Consider the following 20434-nt stretch of genomic DNA (forward strand, 5'->3'; position numbering starts at 1 on the left):
TCAACACTTAAAATTGTCACTGCCGTTTTAATGGAAATGGATTTGATGCAAATAAACCCCATTTTCATCAATTTTAGTCACATTTTACCCGATGCAAATTGGGAGTTAATCCACCTCCTTCCAGCAAATGCATTTCTTATTCGACCTAGATTTTAGGTGAACTTCAAGTGTTTCCACTCAGGATTCCCTATTCCAATAGTGAACATTTGCATTAAAAGGTTGGATGAAGACCCAGCTTGTGCTGTGCTTATTTGACATATTACTGCCAGGACTCTTAACTCTCCCTCTTTCTGCAACCAGTCTGTTTGCCTCTCCCCCCATTCCTGTTCCTGGTTACTCTGTAAACCCCCGAGCTAAAAGGATTACTACTTTGGGCGGAACATTTCTGCACTTGACAAAATATTTTCGTTGCGCATGAAATAGCAGACCATGAAAATTACATTATACATTTTGGAGTGACAATTGAATATGTCAAGCAGCAATATCTTGTTTACATCATTTACTGTAACAATTTCAAAGTTGAAAAAGCATCTGAAGAAGGAAGGTGTGAACAAAGTGAGGCGATCTAATTTCCTGCATCACTCGGCATGAAGCAGAGACAAATCCTTCAAAGATTCCCTGCAGATCTGGTAGAGCTGTAGAGTGATATTCAATTTACTGAGGAAATCCAACTTTATAAATATACCAACCAAGTGTGATGAGTTAAGGCTGTAGTAAATAACACTATAGACATTATATTGTTGCCTAATAAACTGTTGTGTTTGTCTTCAACAACAGGAATCTCTGCAGCACACAGGAAGAAACACATTTTTTATTATTCCAAATAAAAAAAATTAAAAACTTGCCAGGTAGTTTGCTGCTGTCACACCCGGGTATGTAAGATCATAACGGGTAACCAGTGCAGGCTGCAGGTGAGAAATAAAAGACAATATCACTTGCGAGTATGTGGAGGGAACAAAAGATGAATAAAAAGAGATTCAAATAAAAGAAGCAAAGGACAATGAGGACCCAGTCACACTGCATGCGCCATGGTGGCAGGAGAGAGAGAGAGAGAGAGAGAGAGAGAGAGCAGGACATGAGTGAGGAGGAGAAGAGAAGAAAAGAGAAGAGAAGAGAAGAAAGGAGAGGAGAGGACAGGAGAGAGAGCAGGAGGTGAGTGAAGAGGAGAAGAGAAGAGAAGAAGATAAGATAAGAGAAAATAAAAGAAAAGAGGAGAGGAGAAGAGAAGAGGAGAGGAGAACAGAGAAGACAAGAGAAGAAAACAGAAGAAAAGAAGAGAAGAGAAAGAAAGAAGAGAAGAGAAAAGAGGAGAGGAGTGTTCTGGCTGAATGAGAATACAAGGGAGAGTCGGACTTCCTGCATGGCGTGGATGAGGAAGAGCCTCTAATGCACCGCCCTATAAGTCTGTGTCTGGATCCAATAGCACAGGCCCTAAAGGCTAAAGACGCTTCTGTCCCGACCACAGCAGGACCTCGCTCTGACCCCCTCACCTGTCCCAACCACAGCAGGACCTCGCTCTGACCCCCTCACCTGTCCCAACCACAGCAGGACCTCGCTCTGACCCCCTCACCTGTCCCGACCACAGCAGGACCTTCACAGGAGCAGTGTCATACATGTACAGCGCCATGCTAATCTTCTGTTAAAGCTGGCAGAAAGGCATACCTGAAATCTAATGTTCGTTAGGGCTCAACCCATTAACTGATTGGTAGATAAGAATCGGGGCCGATATTTGCACATTTTCTGATTATCTGTGTTTGGTATACTGTATTTTTTATCTAAATTATGATACATATTTTATTTATTTTTTAAAGCATAGCATGTGCTATCCGGACGCAACTCCTGTCGGAAAAAAATGCTATAGGTAGGTACATTCTTTCCACAAAATTCCCTCATTATCCGAGACAGACAACATTATCTAACCTTGACGTTTTCTTAGACCTGCTATTGGAAACAAGGATGGAAGGTAAGTATCTAATAAAAGGGTAGTTGTGCTCATACCATGATGTGTGAGCATACTGCAGTAGAAGTTAAGTATCTAATAAAAGGGTACTTGTGCTCATACCATGATGTGTGAGCATACTGCAGTAGAAGTAGCCTATGCTTTAGCTAAAAAAAGAAATAAGGACTTGTAAAAAGGACTAATATATGCACTTATGCTATGATTTGCAACTATTTGACACCACATTTAACAAATAGTAATGTATATATATTATTTTAAATTAAACAGTCATAGAAATGTACCCTAAAGTACAGCACTTCTGAATGACATCTTCATTTAAGCAACCTTTCACAAAATTAAACTTCAGCTCGCTAGCGGTTGCATGATATGTTGGAACTGAGTTATTATAATAAAAAAATTGCAGCAAACAGTTTGCACTTCACAGTATTTTTGCTAACTTTATTACAATCCTTCCACATGGTACTCTCCTGTTGTATGAACTGTACATTTGTCACATAAATGACTTAAGAACTAAGGCTTTTAGAATCTCCGTGCAGCTTCAATAATATATCAATTTTCTTTACCTCTTATGCAATGATTACCATTGTTCTTCCAATAATAGAATGCTTTTGAAATAGCGATAGGCACCCGTTGCATAGCCAAAATAAGAGAGCCATACAGAAATTAACCAACAATGTCAATATGGCCCCCTTTTAGTAGGCCCTGTCTCTCTCATACACTGTCTCATTTGAATGTGCACACCCTCGCACATGCTGTAGCTCAAATGTGACCCTCACATATAATCTGTAAGGCCAAATGTGGTCAGTATTCTAGCCTATATTGTAGGAAGAATTGAAGGCTTAGAATTTTAAATGCTACTTGCCCACACAAGAACTCTCTATAATTTTCTTATCTTCCTGCCTTTTTCTCAAACCAGCTGGAGATGGATTCAGAAAAAGAGATTAGCAAGTGCAGTGCACTCAAAGAATTCATGTCGTCAGAGCCCATTTCTTTTCACACCGAAAAACCCCCCCACCTGCATTCAAATATCGCGTGAAATATCTGTTATTGTCCTCTTTTTGTCACAGATAATCATTATCGTATCGGCCCTGACAGAAACATACTGGTCGACCTGCTGCATGTACTAACTGAATATACTGGGAGGGTGTGGGGAGGCTTTATCAGTGTTCCTCTACACCTGAGGATTCATCAGTGTTCTTCTACACTTAAGGGTTCATCAGTGTTCTTCTACACCTGAGGCTTTATCAGTCTACTTCTACTCCTGAGGATAGACTGCTTCACTTACCTGATGGTTAAGTACTGTGTTTCTGTGCAGCACGGTTACCAAAGCAACACAAACTGAAGGAATCTTCCATGAATCCACTATTCTGTATTTAGCACAGTGAACCTTCATCTGAAAATGCACAAATTCCTCTAGATTCTAAACTCGTGATTAGAAACAAAACGGGACCAATGAAGGAAATGATCTCCATGCTAGCCCCGATCATTCTGTAAAGAATAACAGATGACTGTGGTTTGTGCTTTAGCAGGGAAGTAAACCCTTAAGTCTGCTCCTCTTAAGGAGCTGATCAAAATCCAGACTTTACGATGACCTCTGAGTTTGTCTGCTTGCCTGCTGGTGTCTGAGGTCAAAGAAGACTCTGGCTGGAGATATGACTAGCATATCAACTCCCCGCAGCAGGGGAAGGCTCTATTTTAAGGCTGGAGTAAGGTAAGGGTTGGGTCCAGCTAACCTTCCTCTATTAAAAAACAAAATTAAATCGATTCTTATTTAGATAGGAGTCAGTGACAGCAGCCAGGAAAACATCCAATGACTGTTACTGTGAAATATTTTATAATATTATATATTTAAGAAATCAACTTGTACCAATACAGAATATCAACTTCCTTTAAAGTAACACTATGGACAAATGTGACATTTTTTGAGGTATGGTTTTATAGGCAGCTAGTTTTGGTACCATCATCAAATTCATTTTGATAGCATATGGTCATGTGAAGGACAGATAAACACCTGTGTCTTTCCCACTAGTCATCCAGGATATGCACTATGTAGTTCTGTATACTGGGCTGGAATACCCTGCAAAAATTGAAGAAAAGCTTTCACAGCATGACATTGCCAGCTATACTGCCAGAAGACACCAGTTAGTGTGTTGGCAAGCTTCTATCAGTGTCAACTGAGATGCTGGTGGTGTTTCAAGGTTTTTGCATGCCTTTTAAGTAGTTAGCTTGCTAGTTTTGGAACAGAACTCCTTACTGCTGCTTTAAAAAAAGTCCTTAATAAATACATTAAATGAAGACCTTAATAAAGAGTACTTAAGATATACACATTTACAGTAATCTGTCACAACTATGTAGGCTATGAATTGAAAATCCCCCAATCGTCTGGGCTGGACTCCTACAGTCAGGTCTGTGAACTGTTATCATCAGGCCGTCAAACAGGGTTGTTAGTGTTTCATCCTGGAAACAGGCACCATCTAGTGTCTAACCATCAAACTACAACAGACTGAAAACATGCACCACTCTGTCACATTTTTTTTTTTTTTGTCAAATCAAACTATGTAAGCAGAACTTGCACATCATATGACAAGGTCTGCAACAACTACCTAAGGTACCATAAAAAGCTGCACTGGATATGTTTCTAACGTTTGAACTAGTGCTGTCAAAACGAACGTGTTAATGTTTGCGATTAATTTGTAAAATGTCACGCATTTGAAAAATTATCACAATTAATGCAGCTGCCTGGATTTAATTATTATTTCTGTTGGTGCATATGTAGTGGTTATAATATACGGGGACATCCAACGTACACCTGCCACAGAGCTTAGCTAACTTCTCAAGCTTGCAAGTTTATTGAGCACTTACAACTAACCCACGGGCTGCACACCCTGTTCTAACTACAGAGCAGCTGACTTAGTCGCTAGTTCTCTCCAAATCATCTCCCTCCCCATAAGGTGTCACTTCATCTCTTCATCTCAATACCCATTTCAAAATAAAAGTCCCCTCACACTTTAAATGCTACACATAAAACAAATTTGCCTTTCAAGCTGACAGTCAGTTTTGATGGCCTTGATGGTTTTATTGCAAATCTGTAGTTCACAGGAGAGAATCTGTGTTTAACGTTATTGTGTATAAAAAAGCTATTAAACAATAGCATTTTACTTTAATTTGCCGCACCACCAGACTCAGAAATAGCTTCAGGACCAAGCTGTCAGGAAGTTAAATTCTCTCCCTTCACTCCCCCCAGCCATATCCTCCAGTCTGACAGGAAGCTGAAATCCCCCCCCCCCCTAAAATCACTCAGGACTCTGCAACAAACTGTAACTTGCACTTTTATCACTTGTATTACGTTTACGTTTGTATTACGTTTACCATAACCACTTTACTGTTCTACTTTACTGTTCTACATCTTACAGGATGTTTTTTGCTGCCATTACCAAATTGCCTTTTTGCACTACCATAACCTCACTTTACAGAAACTTATGCTGCTGTACGTGAATCTGTATGTTTACTTTTTATTAGTATTAGGAAATGTCTTGTCCTATCTGTTGTGCCTGTGCACTTTATATGTTTCACCATGGGAGAGTGGGAAACGTCCTATCGATTCCTTTGTATGTCTTGACGTGAAGAAATTGACAATAAAGCTACTTTGACTTTGACTTTGAAATATGCTTCCTTTGTGATTTTACACTTAAATATCCATTACTACAAGCTTCAATCTAGATCAATTAATGTAGATGAAAAAAGTTATTACTCGTGATTAACTAATTCATCAAACAATTTGCTGTGATTCATTTTTATTTATTTTTTTGATTTTTAAAAATAATTTGAAATGGACTGACAGCACTAGTTTAAGCACTGAGGGAGGAACACCATGCTTTTTAGAATATTGCAGAATAAAAACTTCTGAAGTCAGCCGTATTTTAGGGTGAATTCCACTGGTTTCTTTAGTTAGCATTCTTTACAATTCAACAAATGAGTTGTCATCCTACCACTGACTGGTTTAATTTGATCACTTCTGGTCATCATACGGCTATCCACATGGAATAGTGCTTTCTCACTTTCACTAATGACGGACGGCTTTAGAGGCTTAGCAGAGGCTATCCAGAGACTCAACACAGGAATCACAATGGCTTTTGACAATAAATGGGAGACGCAGACAGAGTGAATGAGTACACTCCTGGCAAAGAGAGAGAGGGAGAGGAGAAGAACACCATGGCGGCAGTCACACATGGCGTGACCTGTGACGGTGACACTGACCTTAAGCGGCGAGATGTGGGAGTGGGACACGTAGCCGTGCACATTCTCGATCTCCGATAGGTTCTTCTCGGACACGTGCACCAGCTCCGGTGCACGCACCTCATTGGTCAGGCGGGGGAATCCGTGCTCCTGGGGCGGCGAGTCTTCATCCTGGTACCGGTACTGCCACCAGGTGGGTTGAGGAGCAGGAGGAGAGACGGAGGGAAAGGAAGACAAAGAGAGAGAGGGATAGAGAGGTGCAGAGGGAAGAAAATATATGAACAATGCAGATCAGATCAGATCATATGACAGCAGGAACTTTCCTTATATAATGCTATAGCACACTGGAATAACGTCTGGAGGTCCTGAATAGCTGAGGAGTGAAGCAGGGGATTATTCTGTGAGGTATAAAGCTAATCAAATACCATCACAGTCTGTGGTCAGGTTGATCAATCAATGTGCTCATTATTCTGTTCATAAATGTATTAACAGAATACTATATATATATATATATATATATACTCATGCACTTTGGAGCAGTATTTAAATGTCACAGAAATCCCAGAAAAATGGTTTACAGTATTTCCTTAGACAATGTGAATTAATCATTAGTAAAATCATTTGGACGACCTCTTCAGTGTCAATGTACAGTTCATGTCCGTCCCTCTGGAGCTGAAATGGAGAGGATTAATTCTGTGGCTACGGTTCCTATTTCCACAATTACAACTGTTTCAGTGAACATCTTCGGCGGCATGTCTGGCAGAAGTGACCCAAGCTGAAAGCAGGCAAAGACGCGGTGAAGAGCAGAGAGCTGAAGCAATGGTGGAAATAAAGCGACTGACTGAAGAAGAAAAAAAGAATGAAGGATCTCATAGCCAGGCTACAGCTGAGCCTACACAGCTGGGAGAGCCAAGATGGCCACCGGAGATGAGCACATCAGATATGACTGCCCCCAAACCCTCGGGCCTGGATTCTCAAACGTCTATGTAGCACTTGGGACGGTCGTGACTTGCTGGTATCCCATGTCAAAGAGCAGCAGGTCAGGGACATGGCCCCCCAATGTGCTACATAGGCATCTGAAAGGCTTGGCCCTTAATGCCTCAATGCACTGACAACATCATGCAATCAGGCCATGCGATTAAGTGTGAGGCTGTATAGTTCGGTGAAATGCAATGCTTGGCCACAAATTCATGGGATGACTGTTCGCAAATGACTCAGGAAGCAGATGATAGCATAAGTTCAGTGTAACGCAGTCATGGAGTGAATATGTGAGCCGGTCGCAGTGATGGCAAGCGCAGCGGAAGGGTTCTTGCTGTTTCCACAAAATTACCAAATTAAAGACCTTTTCCAGACCAGTCTACCAATATTCACTTAACCGGTTACATGAAAAGGTCAAGATCTGAGCTCGGTTCAACTAAATATAATGGTGCTGTTCACAAAATAGTTCAGAAAAGAGAGGGACAAAGCTTTATGAGAATGGGTAACTTTACTGTGTCATGTCATTTATTATTCACTGACTGAGCCTATGCTGAATTTTGGGACAGTGTCTAAGACCACTTTTTTCTATCCCGTATTTCTGAATGTTTCACAAGTGTTCTTTAAATTTAGAAACTTTTCCAGTCTGGTCTTACAGGTCTGAAAAAAATCCATCCTTTCCCCAGACGTTTTAGACGTGTGCAAGAACCCTGTGAATGAAAGTGGCACGCCAGGAGCAAGCAGCAGCCCTTAGTGTTCGGGCACAGATGGCATAGCTTGAGACTCTGGGGCCGTGGGGGCCCCCTTATCTCTGTCTCACCCATGGGGCGCTCATCAGGGCGGGGTTCATACATGCCGAGGGCTGGGCCACGTGCGGGGAGCCCTGCACCGCAGCCGGCCTGTTCTGTGGACAGAGAGAGGATTCCTGCCGTGACCACCGGGCAGCCACAACAGTGCGCAAACATACCAGTCATCACATTCAGGCCACACACACACACAGACACACACGCACGCACACGCACACGCACACGCACACGCACACACACACACACACACACACACACACACACACACGCACACACGCTCGAGCTGGGAAGAAGGCCCTGCCTCAGTACACTTCCATCATCACATCCATCAATTTACTGCAGACATATACACATAGGTAAGACAGATCGAGGCACCATGCAATCACATGAAACATAAATACATGATGACAGGTTTACAGGCACTAGACGGCAAAATTAATTGTTTAGATTGGAAAACAAAGATATAGGCTATGACACTCAGATGTAGAACCGCATTGAGTGATGAAGACAATGAAGCGGTTTCATCATCTCGGGGGATTTAACAAAGACAAATATAACATGATTACGCATTCCAAGGGAAAAGAACACAAGAGGATCTTTTAAAGCACATTTAATTATGTGACTGAGCAAGCAATCCTTTATTGTTTTATTATGTGATTGTGCAAGCAATTGCATATTCTTCTTCTTCAATTAAATTCATTTTTTTATTCTGGTTTTGTTTCAACTCCCATGATATGGATTCCATTGCAGCGCTATCAGGTCTGTTCTAATGCTTTGTAGTGTGCTTGTACTCGGCTAATTGATATGCCTGCTGGTTTCCTTTTTAATCGCTTATTTTCCCACCGAATGGGGGGGAAGTTAAACCTGTTGGTGGTATAGTGGTAAACATCGCTGTCTTCTGAGCAGTCTACCCGAGTTCGATTTCACACCAACAACCATTTGTATAACACTGGGAAATGGCTGGTCTACATAATTCGTTTATTATGGATGAAGGACGTGTGAGACGTTTTTAGCAGACCCAGAATGAATTAATTCACCAGATGGCCTAGGATGGCTAACGTTACAACTATTTTACCAAACGCATGCTAGCAAGCCCGTGTAACGAAGTCACGTTTCCGATGTGTAGTTTGATCCGTTTCTGAAAGGCCACGAGTTTCTGTCACTGGAAACGTTCAGCCAACTGCAAATAAACAGTGTTTGACTGCATGTTTTGTATGGCTACATGATTTGCTTGCAATCTAACACAAGCTGGCTAGTGTCTCATGAACCAACAGATATAAATAATAAATAATAAACAAACAAACAAAATAAATCTGCTGAAAACCTTGCCAATAACTCTATGAATTGCTGTTATATGAAATTTACCACAGCTAACTGTAAAAACATTCAAATGTACGAATATACAGCGTAGGGTTATGTTACTCGTTATGGATGACAGAGGTATGAAAAAAGCCCTGACTCCTGTAAACATAAAAAACATGCAACAGCTGATAATCTTATAATATAACATGGTTAGGATATATAGGATATATCATCCTCTTGCTAAAGTGTGCAGTGATAATACTATGATAATAAAGTATGTAGTAATAATACTATGATAATAAAGTGTGCATTGATAATACTATGATAATAAAGTATGTAGTGATAATAAAGTGTGTAGTAATAATACTATGATAATAAAGTGTGTAGTAATAATACTATGATAATAAAGTGTGCAGTGATAATACTATGATAATAAAGTGTGCAGTGATAATACTATGATAATAAAGTGTGCAGTGATAATACTATGATAATAAAGTGTGCAGTGATAATACTATGATAATAAAGTGTGCAGTGATAATACTATGATAATAAAGTGTGTAGTAATAATACTATGACAGAAACCTTAAGAAAGCTGAGGCAGGTGGCTTTGCCTATGTATGTCACTACCAACTGTTTCACTGGCGTTTCCCTGTAATAATATTGCTTTCATCGGCCATCTGTCTTCAATCCACATGTGCACACATACTGTGTTTAACAGAATATACAAGAATAGACCAGATTGCTCTCATACCTACATAAACTGTATTGATTAACAAAAAGCTGTATTTTGGAGACACAGAATTATGCGATAGCCTACCTACGCCCCCCTGTCCCTGCAGAGGAGATGCTCACTAATCTCTATTCATCAATATACTAAATGTGTGCTCTTGTATACTGTATGTGTGTTCTTGTATAGTGAATGTGTGTTCTTGTATACTGTATGTGTGTTCTTGTATAGTGTATGTGTGTTCTTGTATAGTGTATGTGTGTTCTTGTATAGTGTATGTGTGTTCTTGTATAGTGTATGTGTGTTCTTGTATACTGTATGTGTGTTCTTGTATACTGTATGTGTGTTCTTGTATAGTGTACTGTATGCGTGTTCTTGTATACTGTATGTGTGTTCTTGTATAGTGTATGTGTGTTCTTGTATACTGTATGTGTGTTCTTGTATACTGTATGTGTGTTCTTGTATAGTGTACTGTATGTGTGTTCTTGTATAGTTTGTCCAACATCATTTTGTCACTATTTCCTGTGCACTGCTTTCATCCCCTGCTTTCATCCCCAGGTCTGATCCATGCAGTGACCATATAATGATCCTCTACTACTGCTAAGCAATCACACTTCGCATTTTCATGTCATTTAATTCCACATAATCGCATAGGTTACGGAATGCAACGGCCGACTGCTACTGCGGCGCAATCACATTCACATTTGCTTGCGGTAAAGCATCTGTAGTTTCATCTGCTACGCTGCACAAGTCGAAGGAAATGCTGTTACTGTAGCACAGGACCAGTGTCTGCAATGCACGAGCCACACCACAAGGTGGAGCCCTCATTGCCATCCCTGTAATATAACCATGTAATCTAAGGGACTGATCTAAGTAGCGTTTACATGTGCTTGGGAACTTGTGTTTTTGGCAGAAATACTCAGGTCTCCTTCACTTTCAGAAAAACCACTGAAGCAGATTGAGCAGCCTCAGAGCTACCTGGGGTGTCTAATGAAATGTATTACTGCTTAATGGCTATAATCATTCATCTCCTCATTTGCCTCCCACTCATACACTATACAAAACGCTCACATAATACAGTGAGACTCATGCTGAAAGGCAAACAGCCAAGTCTCCCTGAATGAGCTTCAGCCTACATACAGCAGCTTTTCCACCAGTACCGAATACCAACGATCCCAATTTAGCATAAGATCCTGTAGCATTATATGACGCCTAATTGCATTTCAGTACCTCTGCCCACATATGCCCACGATCGTGGAATAGCTGATGTTTAAAATCCCCAATCATCGAACGCCATACATTAGTAATTATACACCTTCATTCATCACTGGCTCTGTGTCTCATTAGGGCTACATCTCTGGCCTATTTTAGATCCCGCTATGAGAAATGGCGTAATCCATAACTGAGGAGCACAGAGAGAAGTGGGATGCAGCAAAGTGGGGTCCTATGGTTGACTGGTCTCCCCGATCCAGAGCTCATCCAGGGTACACACAGGGGGCCAACAACACACTGCCTGGGTCAAACAGGATCACACTAAGGGCTGGGGGGGGGGGGCAGGACCATGCACACACACGCGCGCGCACGCGCACACGCACACGCACACGCACACGCACACGCACACGCACACACACACACACACACACACACACACACACACACACACACACACAGACACAGACACACACACTATTGTTAACACAATGACACAAAGCCTTGCCAATTAATCCATTGATCTGTGTCTCCTCCATTAATCTACATCTGTGGGGACACTGTGGAGAGGCTCAGTAGCTTCAATTTCCTCATCAGCTGCAATTACAAAGGCCCACCAACGCCTTCACTTCCTCAGGCGCCCCAGGAAAACCTGCATGTCCACTACAGTCCTCATCTTCACAGGGTGCGTTACATCCTGGTATGGCCGCTGTACAGCGCAGGACAAGGAAGCCCTGCAAAGGATCATGGGCACACGGCTCCCAGCGATCCGGGACATTTACACCACACGCACCCTGCCTCAGAAACACAAAGTGCATCGTGAACGACTCCAGTGACCCGACACCAGCACCTTTCTTCTGCCTGCCCTGTGACAAGCAGCTCAGGCCTCTCCGTACACACAGTGAGATTCAGGGATAGCTTCTACCACAAAGACTGCTCAACACACACAGTGAGGTTCAGGGATAGCTTCTACCCCAAAGACTGCTCAACACACACAGTGAGATTCGGGGATAGTTTCTACCCGAATGCTGTAAGACTGCTCAACACACACAGAGAGGTTCAGGGATAGCTTCTACCCCAATGCTGTAAAACTGCTCCACACGCAGACTACAGCCTGTTCAACACTCACTCATATTTCAATATCAATACTAAACTTTCAACTTTACATTGGCATTCGCTAGTTATCGTTTGTACTGATCTGTCTGATGCTCATCGTCTTGCACTGTCACTTTTATGGGTATTGCTCATTGTGTGATACTGCTGCAGCATTCCTTGCTCGGTCACATCACTTTTTCTACCTCATGTCAACTGTTGTATTCTATGTTGTCAGACACTGTTTGATATCTCACAGTAGTTAGTATTTTGTGCTTGGCATTTATTTGAGTATTTACTTACTATTTATTTTATTTTACTGTAATGGTGCACTGCTCTAATGGTAGTTGTCTACTCTAGTTTGTGGAGGAGCATTCAAGTAAGAATGTCACTGTACTTGTACACTCTACGTTTAAACAATAAAAAACGATAGAGGTTTTTGCTTGTTCGCATGCTGTGCTTCTCTGCAAGAGTTGTCAGCCAAAGCATGTAGTTTGTTTGCTCATTAATGAGGCATAGAGCTTGTGGCTGATAAAGGGCAGTCAGGAACTGGAGAACGACTTTAACCACAAGATGTCTGCTAAGACCTCCTATACGCATTCAGACAGTATATCTGAAGATTTGAAACAAATGTGTTTGTGCACCAGAGTTTGTGCAAAATTACGTTTCAATTGCAACCTGGATATGGCCTTAGGTGATAAACCAGCATATGGCAGTTTGGATATTCTTGAAAAAAAAAAAAAAAAACTGCGGCATGAATACTGCGGCATGTAAAAACCTACCCCTAGTTTCTGTCTGTCATCTTATCTGCACAGGCAGGGTCTCTGTTTGATTGACGTAGATCTAGAGATGCCACATAGATGTGGTGTCGTATAAACAATTCCCGGTGTCAGCAGAAAAATTCCGGCAGCAGCTAATCACGAGGGAGCCAAAGCCTCTCACTGCTGAAGCGATGAGGAGCTATGTTGCTCAACAAGGAGACGACATGATGGGTTTAGATGGCATCTCACAGCTGAAGCGATGAGGAGCTATGATGCTCAACAAGGAGACGACATGATGGGTTCAGATGGTACCTCTCACTACTGAAGCGATGTTGAAACTATGTTGCTCAACAAGGAGACGACATGATGGGTTTACTCTCACTGCTGAAGTGATAAGGAGCTATGTTGCTCAACAAGGAGAAGACATGATGGGTTCAGATTGCAAGCACAACCATGACATCAGTTTGTTTCCAAACAATGAGAGCGAGCTAATGAATCAACAAAGCATTGTTCATGTCCACGTTCTATTCTATAAGCAGATTTTGGGATACGCCAGCTGCTACTAGCGCACATGCCAGAGGAAAATGAGCCGAGAGCAGTCTCTACTAGTGCAGAACTCTGTGGCAGAACTCACTGTGGCTCCTCACCCTTCACCCTAACATTGCACCTTTTCTTCACTTGTATTTTTTTTAGGTTTCAGAGCCCTCGCTTAAGCTTGAACGTATCTGAGAGAGTGGACTCCGACTGACACACCCTGAGAATGCACTGTGTGCAGGTACGGCAGAGGAAGTCATCCTCTCCCTCTTATTTACCGGTAATCAGGGCACAGCCTTTCCTACTGTGGGACGAGCATATTGAGAGTAATGAACAGAAAAAAGGAGAGCAGAACAGTGCAAAAAGGATGTGTCACAAAAAATTATCGCTCTCCTCTACAATGAGTCATCTTGGAGCTTTCATCACACAGCTACCATTATTTACTCTGTGTGGACAGATGCATTAACAGATCCCTGAGCTCCCCACAGCAAATCAAGCTGGATTGGCCCAGATACGTCTCCCCCTTAGCATCCACGGTAGACTTGAGAAGGAACAATAGTCCATCTTCCTCTTCCTGTACATCCTGTTTAAGCTAATACTTAAGGGTTGATATGGATTTTAGCCTACCCAGCAATACATCCTCTCTTCAGTAAGGATGTCTGTCAAGCATGTGTGTACACAAGCAAACCTACCACTGTAAGCTATTTTTGTGACCGCACATCTACAACTGATCGCAAAACGACACAAAGTAAAATAGCAACAAGATAGGCCTTACATCAAAATGAGGATGCAATACCAAGCTCATATCACCACAAGATGAATACAAGACAATGCTAATTTCTCCACAGTCACAGCAAATCACTATCACAAGCAAAACTAGAATGCCTCATGAACTGCTGCTACTGGAAATAACGTTTTTAACACCTTACCAACGCCTCAAAACTCTTTTAGTCACATTGAGTCAATGTTAAAACAATACCGGTGCATTTCCTTTTTGTTCTGGAAAGCTTCATCTAGGCATACACAAGCTCATCTACAATACACTTAGACCATCACATGGCTACAATACATCCCATAATGTTCCTCTAGCCGCTCTGCTGCACTGCCCCCTCAGATGCTGTATGGTTGAAGCACTGAGGTATGGTTTAACCATGACTGATTTACGCTGCAGGGGAAGAGGCCATCTGACAGCTGCTTTAAATGCTAGGAAATGTCCTTTTGGTTTATGAAGACAAATGCAAGACTGAATACATAATGAACCACTCAGGGAAAAAGGGACCTATTTATACACCTGGTACAAGATGCTGTTCAAAATGTTATTCATTAAGGACGGGAATTTACAACCGTATCTAGTGGAACCACACAATGTCATTCTAGACTCGTAAAAGCAATTTAGGTGCACTTGTTCAATTAAAAGCCCAATGACCTGAACATATGAATATGGTACTCATTAAACATCCATGGAGATGCAGGATTAGAACCCAGAGGTCAGAGAAGTTGAGCTGCTTTAAACCTCCATCCCAGGGACATGACAGGGAGAGGAGAGGCAGTGTCAAGAAAGGGACAGAAGCATATAGATGGACTGTACGCTTTTCAGATATATAATATTTATATTTTCAGACATATAGATGGACTGTACGCTTTTCAGATACATAATATATATTTTCAGACATATAGATGGACTGTATACTTTTCAGATATGTAATATATATTTTCAGACATATAGATGGACTGTATGATTTTTAGATATGTAATATATATTTTCAGACATATAGATGGACTGTATGATTTTTAGATATGTAATATATATTTTCAGACATATAGATGGACTGTACGCTTTTCAGATATATAATATATATTTTCAGACATATGGACAGATGGACTATGTATTCAGGGGCACAGTGATACGGCAGTGCAACTTCTAGATAGCATCCACTTCGAGATAAGACCCTCACTGGCCCTGAGACGAGAGCCGTGACTCAGAATTCCTTGATGGCCATTGTATTAAGGAGCTGATATCAGCAAGGGAGCCTAGAGGCAATACTGTGGCTAACTTGAGGACGGCTCATAACACACATCCATGAGGCCAAGAATGCTAAAGTTCCTTTACTTAAAACAATGAGACACACACACAAACACATTACTCTTTATAGAAGATCCCACAGCTATTGACGCAATCATATATATATAGCTATATTGCCAGGAGATTGCATCACAACATTTAAAAAGAAAAGATTTTTGCACATAGCCATAGCAAGTGAAAACTTAGTGAAGTGTGGCTGTAACGGTGCAGCTTTTAGCCGAGGGATGTTTTTCCATATCGGTAACGGGCAGCCGCACCGTTACAGTGGCTCAAACGTCTTGTGTGTCAGCACAGTGAAAATGGCCACACGTGCAGGCAGTCCTAAATGGCTTGTAGTGTGTATGTGTGAGGAGATTAAGATACGATGGTGCAGAGAGGCTAAAGGCAACAGTGCACACACATGAATGGTTATTGGATGACTAGGAGGAGGAGGGTTTCCATTATTGGTCAATCTGGCAGAGAGATACTACAAGCAACTTCACTGGACTGACAGAGAGCCTACATCAGCATCAGTTTGCCTTTCCAGTAAGTGTTTTTGGGGAAAATGTATTGAAATGTATATCATTCTTACCTCTTGTATACGTGAAGCAGTTCTACCAAATGTTTGTGTAAATAAGTGTACGAGTGAGAGGGTGGATGTATGTTATGCTTGGGTAGGGGGGGGATCTCCATTGTAAGTTAATGTGAATGCTCTATGTCACTGTGTGTGAGTGTGTGTGTGTGTGTGTGTGTTGCACAGCTGTAGCAGTGCCGAGCACGTGCCGTAGTGGTTTCTCCTCACTCACTCAGTCAGTCCCACTCCGCTCGGGAAGGCCAGATGAGATGAGATGGGAATGGGAGGTGGCATGGCTGCAGGCGGACTGCAGGCTCCGCGCGGGATTGTGTGGAATCTCCTCGCAGTTGCATGTGCTGACCCCCTTTCCCTAGCGCTGCACGCGCACGCGCACGCGCAAGCATATATATATTCACGCACGGCTCATCCCACTGGGCCAACACTCAACCGGTGCCTGTGACTGGGCTCAAAGATGGAAGCAGAGTCCAAAAGCCCAAAGCCTCCTTCTGACATGGCGAATAGGGACCTTCTGCATCCGATGAGGGGTGCACCGACATTTAAAATGAGGCCAAGCCAGACCATACAAACTATCCTGGAATACTCATGTGCAAAATTAAAACGAAGAGAATCAGAGTCAGTCAGAATCTGAATAAATAATGGATAAATCTAATCTAAATCTGTAAACCGAACCCTCCAAACATGTCTGTGTACTGTGTGTGTGGTCTGGCCAATTTCCTGCATCCCCCCCACTTTCATTATATTAAAATGGTGATACATTTTTGTGTCAACAAGTAGCTGTTCTTTCATCTTCAAAGGCGAGTAGATATTACGAAGCTCCAAAGCTGTTCACTATCCACTGGAAAGCTCATCATCTAGCTGTCAGTCTCAAACTAAACTGATACAAGTGTGGAAAATATGCTTAATGGTGCATCTCAGTGACTCGAAATGTGACACAGAACTTACCATTTCAGTATTTGAGTGAGGGCTTTGAAAGCCCTGGCAGGATAAGTTGGCGCAGGTTAAGCCTCTGTTCAAATTGCCTTGTGGGCCTACAGCCACACAAATCCACTACACACTGCACTCCGCCACTTGGATTACAGGTGAAGTGTAATGTTAGAAATGTAAAATGAATGGGCTAATTAACACAAGGGAGATAATGTGCTCTCGAACCGGAGCTCCACATTGAGTGAGCTTAACCCACGTTCCTCCCTCTCTCTCTCTCTCCCTCCATCTCTCTCCTTCTCTCTCCCTCTCCCTCTCCAGTAAAGAGAGAGCGATGAGGGGATGTGTGTTACTACTATTCTGACTCCCAGTCTCTCAGACTCACTGTGACAATACAGCAAACCTTTGAAAGGAACATCAGGATCAAGCACTCGTGTGCATTGTACACTACTTGCCTCAAGTGATCACAGAGATCACAGAGAGCGACTGCAGCCTCCCACGGTTCCATTCTATTCCTATATTTCTCCACTCCACACACACGGCCAGATTATCCCCGGGATCAGCGCTCCATATGGGAGCGTTCCCCTCGCCCAGCTGGAGGGCATGGAGGCAGCGTAACACGGCCATGTGCGCTAAATGCCAGCTTCCCCTGCTTTGCATGATTCACATTAGAAGCAATCTGAATCACCTTATTACCCTGAGCCTCTCAACTGACAGTCACACTGGCTGGAAATAGGGGAGAGAGAGAGAGAGGGAGAGAGTGAGAGTGAGAGAGAGTGAGAGGGAGAGCGTCTGCTAAATGACTAAATGTAAATCACATCTTGCGAGTATGCAAGAGCTAGCATGGAAATAACATCTTGTGAGTACACAAGAGCTAGCATACATCAACAAAACCTAACCATATCAGACATTTACATGCAAGACTGTAAAAAGACACAGAATAGTCGGCGTTATGCACATGTAAGAGTTATGCACAAAAATACTTAACATGCAGCCTTTCTTGGTAGAATACAAAGTCCTGTTCGAATGTCTCAATTCGAAATAGGATAGACGTCTATCTCCAGCTACCTACGTGAATATGAAAGCTTCTGTGATCGCCAGTGTGCAGAAAAATCACAATCTCTTACAAACTTCAAAGATACAAAAAACATCTGCACTGACAGCTCAAGTCACATGCATGAATACACTCCACTTGACATTTAAAGACTTCAACAGAGAGCTAATTATTTCAGCCCCACAGATAAATGACATTCCTGTAAGCGGTGCCCTACCTTGCATCCAAACATGAGCGATAGCGTGTTGTTGGAGCAGGCTACCTTACAGTGGCAGAGCATGGGGTAAAAGCAGCCGGGGTTTTTAACAATGGGAGACATTCCTTGAGTGGCACGAGTGCAGCACTGGCTCCGACGGAAGCTCCAGGAGAGATGCTCGAGCTGCCCAGGAGAAACGCTTCACTCCTGAACGAGTCTTACCGTGCATGCACACACACACACACACACACAGACATACACACGCTCTGTCATACACGCACACGCACACACACACACACAAACTCCCTATCTCGCTTATTCACGGAGCCATAGTGTGTGTATGTTGGTCGGATCCCTCTCTCTATCTTGCGTTCACTCACTCGCTCTCTTTTTCTCTCACTCTCCCTCTCATTTCTCCTCTCTGCCCATTCAAAGCCCAAATACCTCTCTCAGCCAGCCAGCCAGCCTCCTCCTTCCTCTCTCTCTCTCTTTCTTCCTCTCTCCCCTTCTCTCTCTTACCCTTTTCAAAGCACAGGTCCGGCTCAGCCTATTCTATCCCTAGTACCCTGACAACTATTCACTGCATCACACAATAACAGATTTCTGCTTTCTTCATGGTAATAATATGAGGCATTTGCAGGTGGAAAAACATGATACTGGGTAAACTGAAACAACCTTGAAATAAATCTTATAAGCACTGAAATCTTAGTCAATTTGGTCAATCAAGCTGACACACTCAGTAGAAGGGCTACCTTCATTCTCACTCAGAATAACATTTTAGTCAAGGAAACGGCTTATGACCTGTCCATTTTAAGGAAGCAAACTTTCACAGCACAACTAAAGACTTTCTCAAACTCTCCTTGCACTGTAGTACTGCATCGGCCACTGCTCAGTAATACATATATACATAGATTGAACAGACTCAGTAATACATACATACATAGATTGAACAGTGTTGGGAGATGGTTCAAAATCCACCGACCCTCCAGAAAAAGCAAAAAGTCGTGTTCAGATCTAAAGCATTTAGGAGGAAGATGAAGTTTGCCATTTAACCCTGAGCTTATCAAAATGCTGTGTCCCATAATTCCCAGTAGCAGGTAGGGTAGTAAAGTCATGCTGATGGCTCTGGTCATGTCATTGGGGAACATGCTGCTCCAAAGCCATTGCTCAGCAGGGCTGAATGTAAGCAGTCTGATGGAGACCGCTCTCTGGGGATATCAATTCTATCTATATTCCATCTATATTTTAATCATTAAAAATAAATTGCTATTTTCAGGATGTAGCAAAGGATCATTTTATCTGAACCCCACTGAAGCTGCAAGGTAGTGGCACCTTCCTCAACACTAAACCTGTGTAAATGGATCGTAAAAACCTTATACAACGTGGGGGACAAAAAAAATAGTAAGGTACAAGTTGAAACCTCAACTTCGCCCTGAAAGTAGAAAGATCCCTCCCCAGGACTGTGAGAAGCTAAATATACCCGCACAGTGCAGTGAGCATGGCCACATCTGAGGGTGGCAGCCTGCCCGTGAACCCAATGCCAGATCACTGCGGAGGTGAGGCACTGCTGTGGCGGGACAGAGGTGATGAAACAGGTGAAAATTGAAAATTCTTGTGACACCGAGTGAAATCTGCTCTGGAAACAAGGACCTCCTACTTCGACTTGTACTGAATCGGACGAAGGCCAAGCCAAGAACAAATGCTGAGCACTGACTTTCATTGTGGTCTTAACCACACGTTCTCCACTGACAGCCTGCCTCAGCTGGCCCCCATAGGAGAGCCCTTAAAGGTTGTTCAAAGAACTCAGAGCCTCTGTCAGCAAGGGTATTTTTGCATTTTCTGAGAGATTTTAAGACCTTGGTCTTAACTAGTTTGCCTGCCAGAACAGGCCAAAAGGCCAAAGGGCTTCTGAGCCCAAGATAGTATGGATCCTTTAATAGAACATTCCGGAATTCTAGAATGCAATCTTAATTTGCTGCATCAGAAGACTACTGTCAGTTACCA

The 20434-nt window shown here is 42.5% G+C and overlaps 1 protein-coding gene across 30 annotated transcripts in view; it reads right to left on the reverse strand.

The window, feature by feature from the left end:
* Positions 1 to 20434, reverse strand: part of dlg2 (discs, large homolog 2 (Drosophila)) — a 185016-nt gene that overhangs the window by 108789 nt on the left and 55793 nt on the right. For 22 of the 30 annotated variants that reach the window (XR_004164147.1, XM_031572109.2, XM_031572122.2 and 19 more), the window contains 3 exons: positions 7992 to 8075; positions 6218 to 6379; positions 846 to 905 (listed from right to left, as the gene is read on the reverse strand). Coding sequence is in view for 29 of the 30 variants with exons in the window: in XM_031572109.2 (XP_031427969.1) it covers positions 846 to 905; positions 6218 to 6379; positions 7992 to 8075 (306 nt within the window). In the remaining variant the exon portion in view is untranslated. Of the gene's footprint in view, positions 1 to 845; positions 906 to 6217; positions 6380 to 7991; positions 8076 to 18451; positions 18853 to 20434 lie in introns of those variants that run through there. The other 8 variants (XM_031572130.2, XM_031572120.2, XM_031572118.2 and 5 more) reach the window with 4 other exon arrangements.

Source organism: Clupea harengus, chromosome 8 (genome assembly GCF_900700415.2).
Source record: "Clupea harengus chromosome 8, Ch_v2.0.2, whole genome shotgun sequence".
Taxonomy (NCBI): Eukaryota; Metazoa; Chordata; class Actinopteri; order Clupeiformes; family Clupeidae; genus Clupea; species Clupea harengus.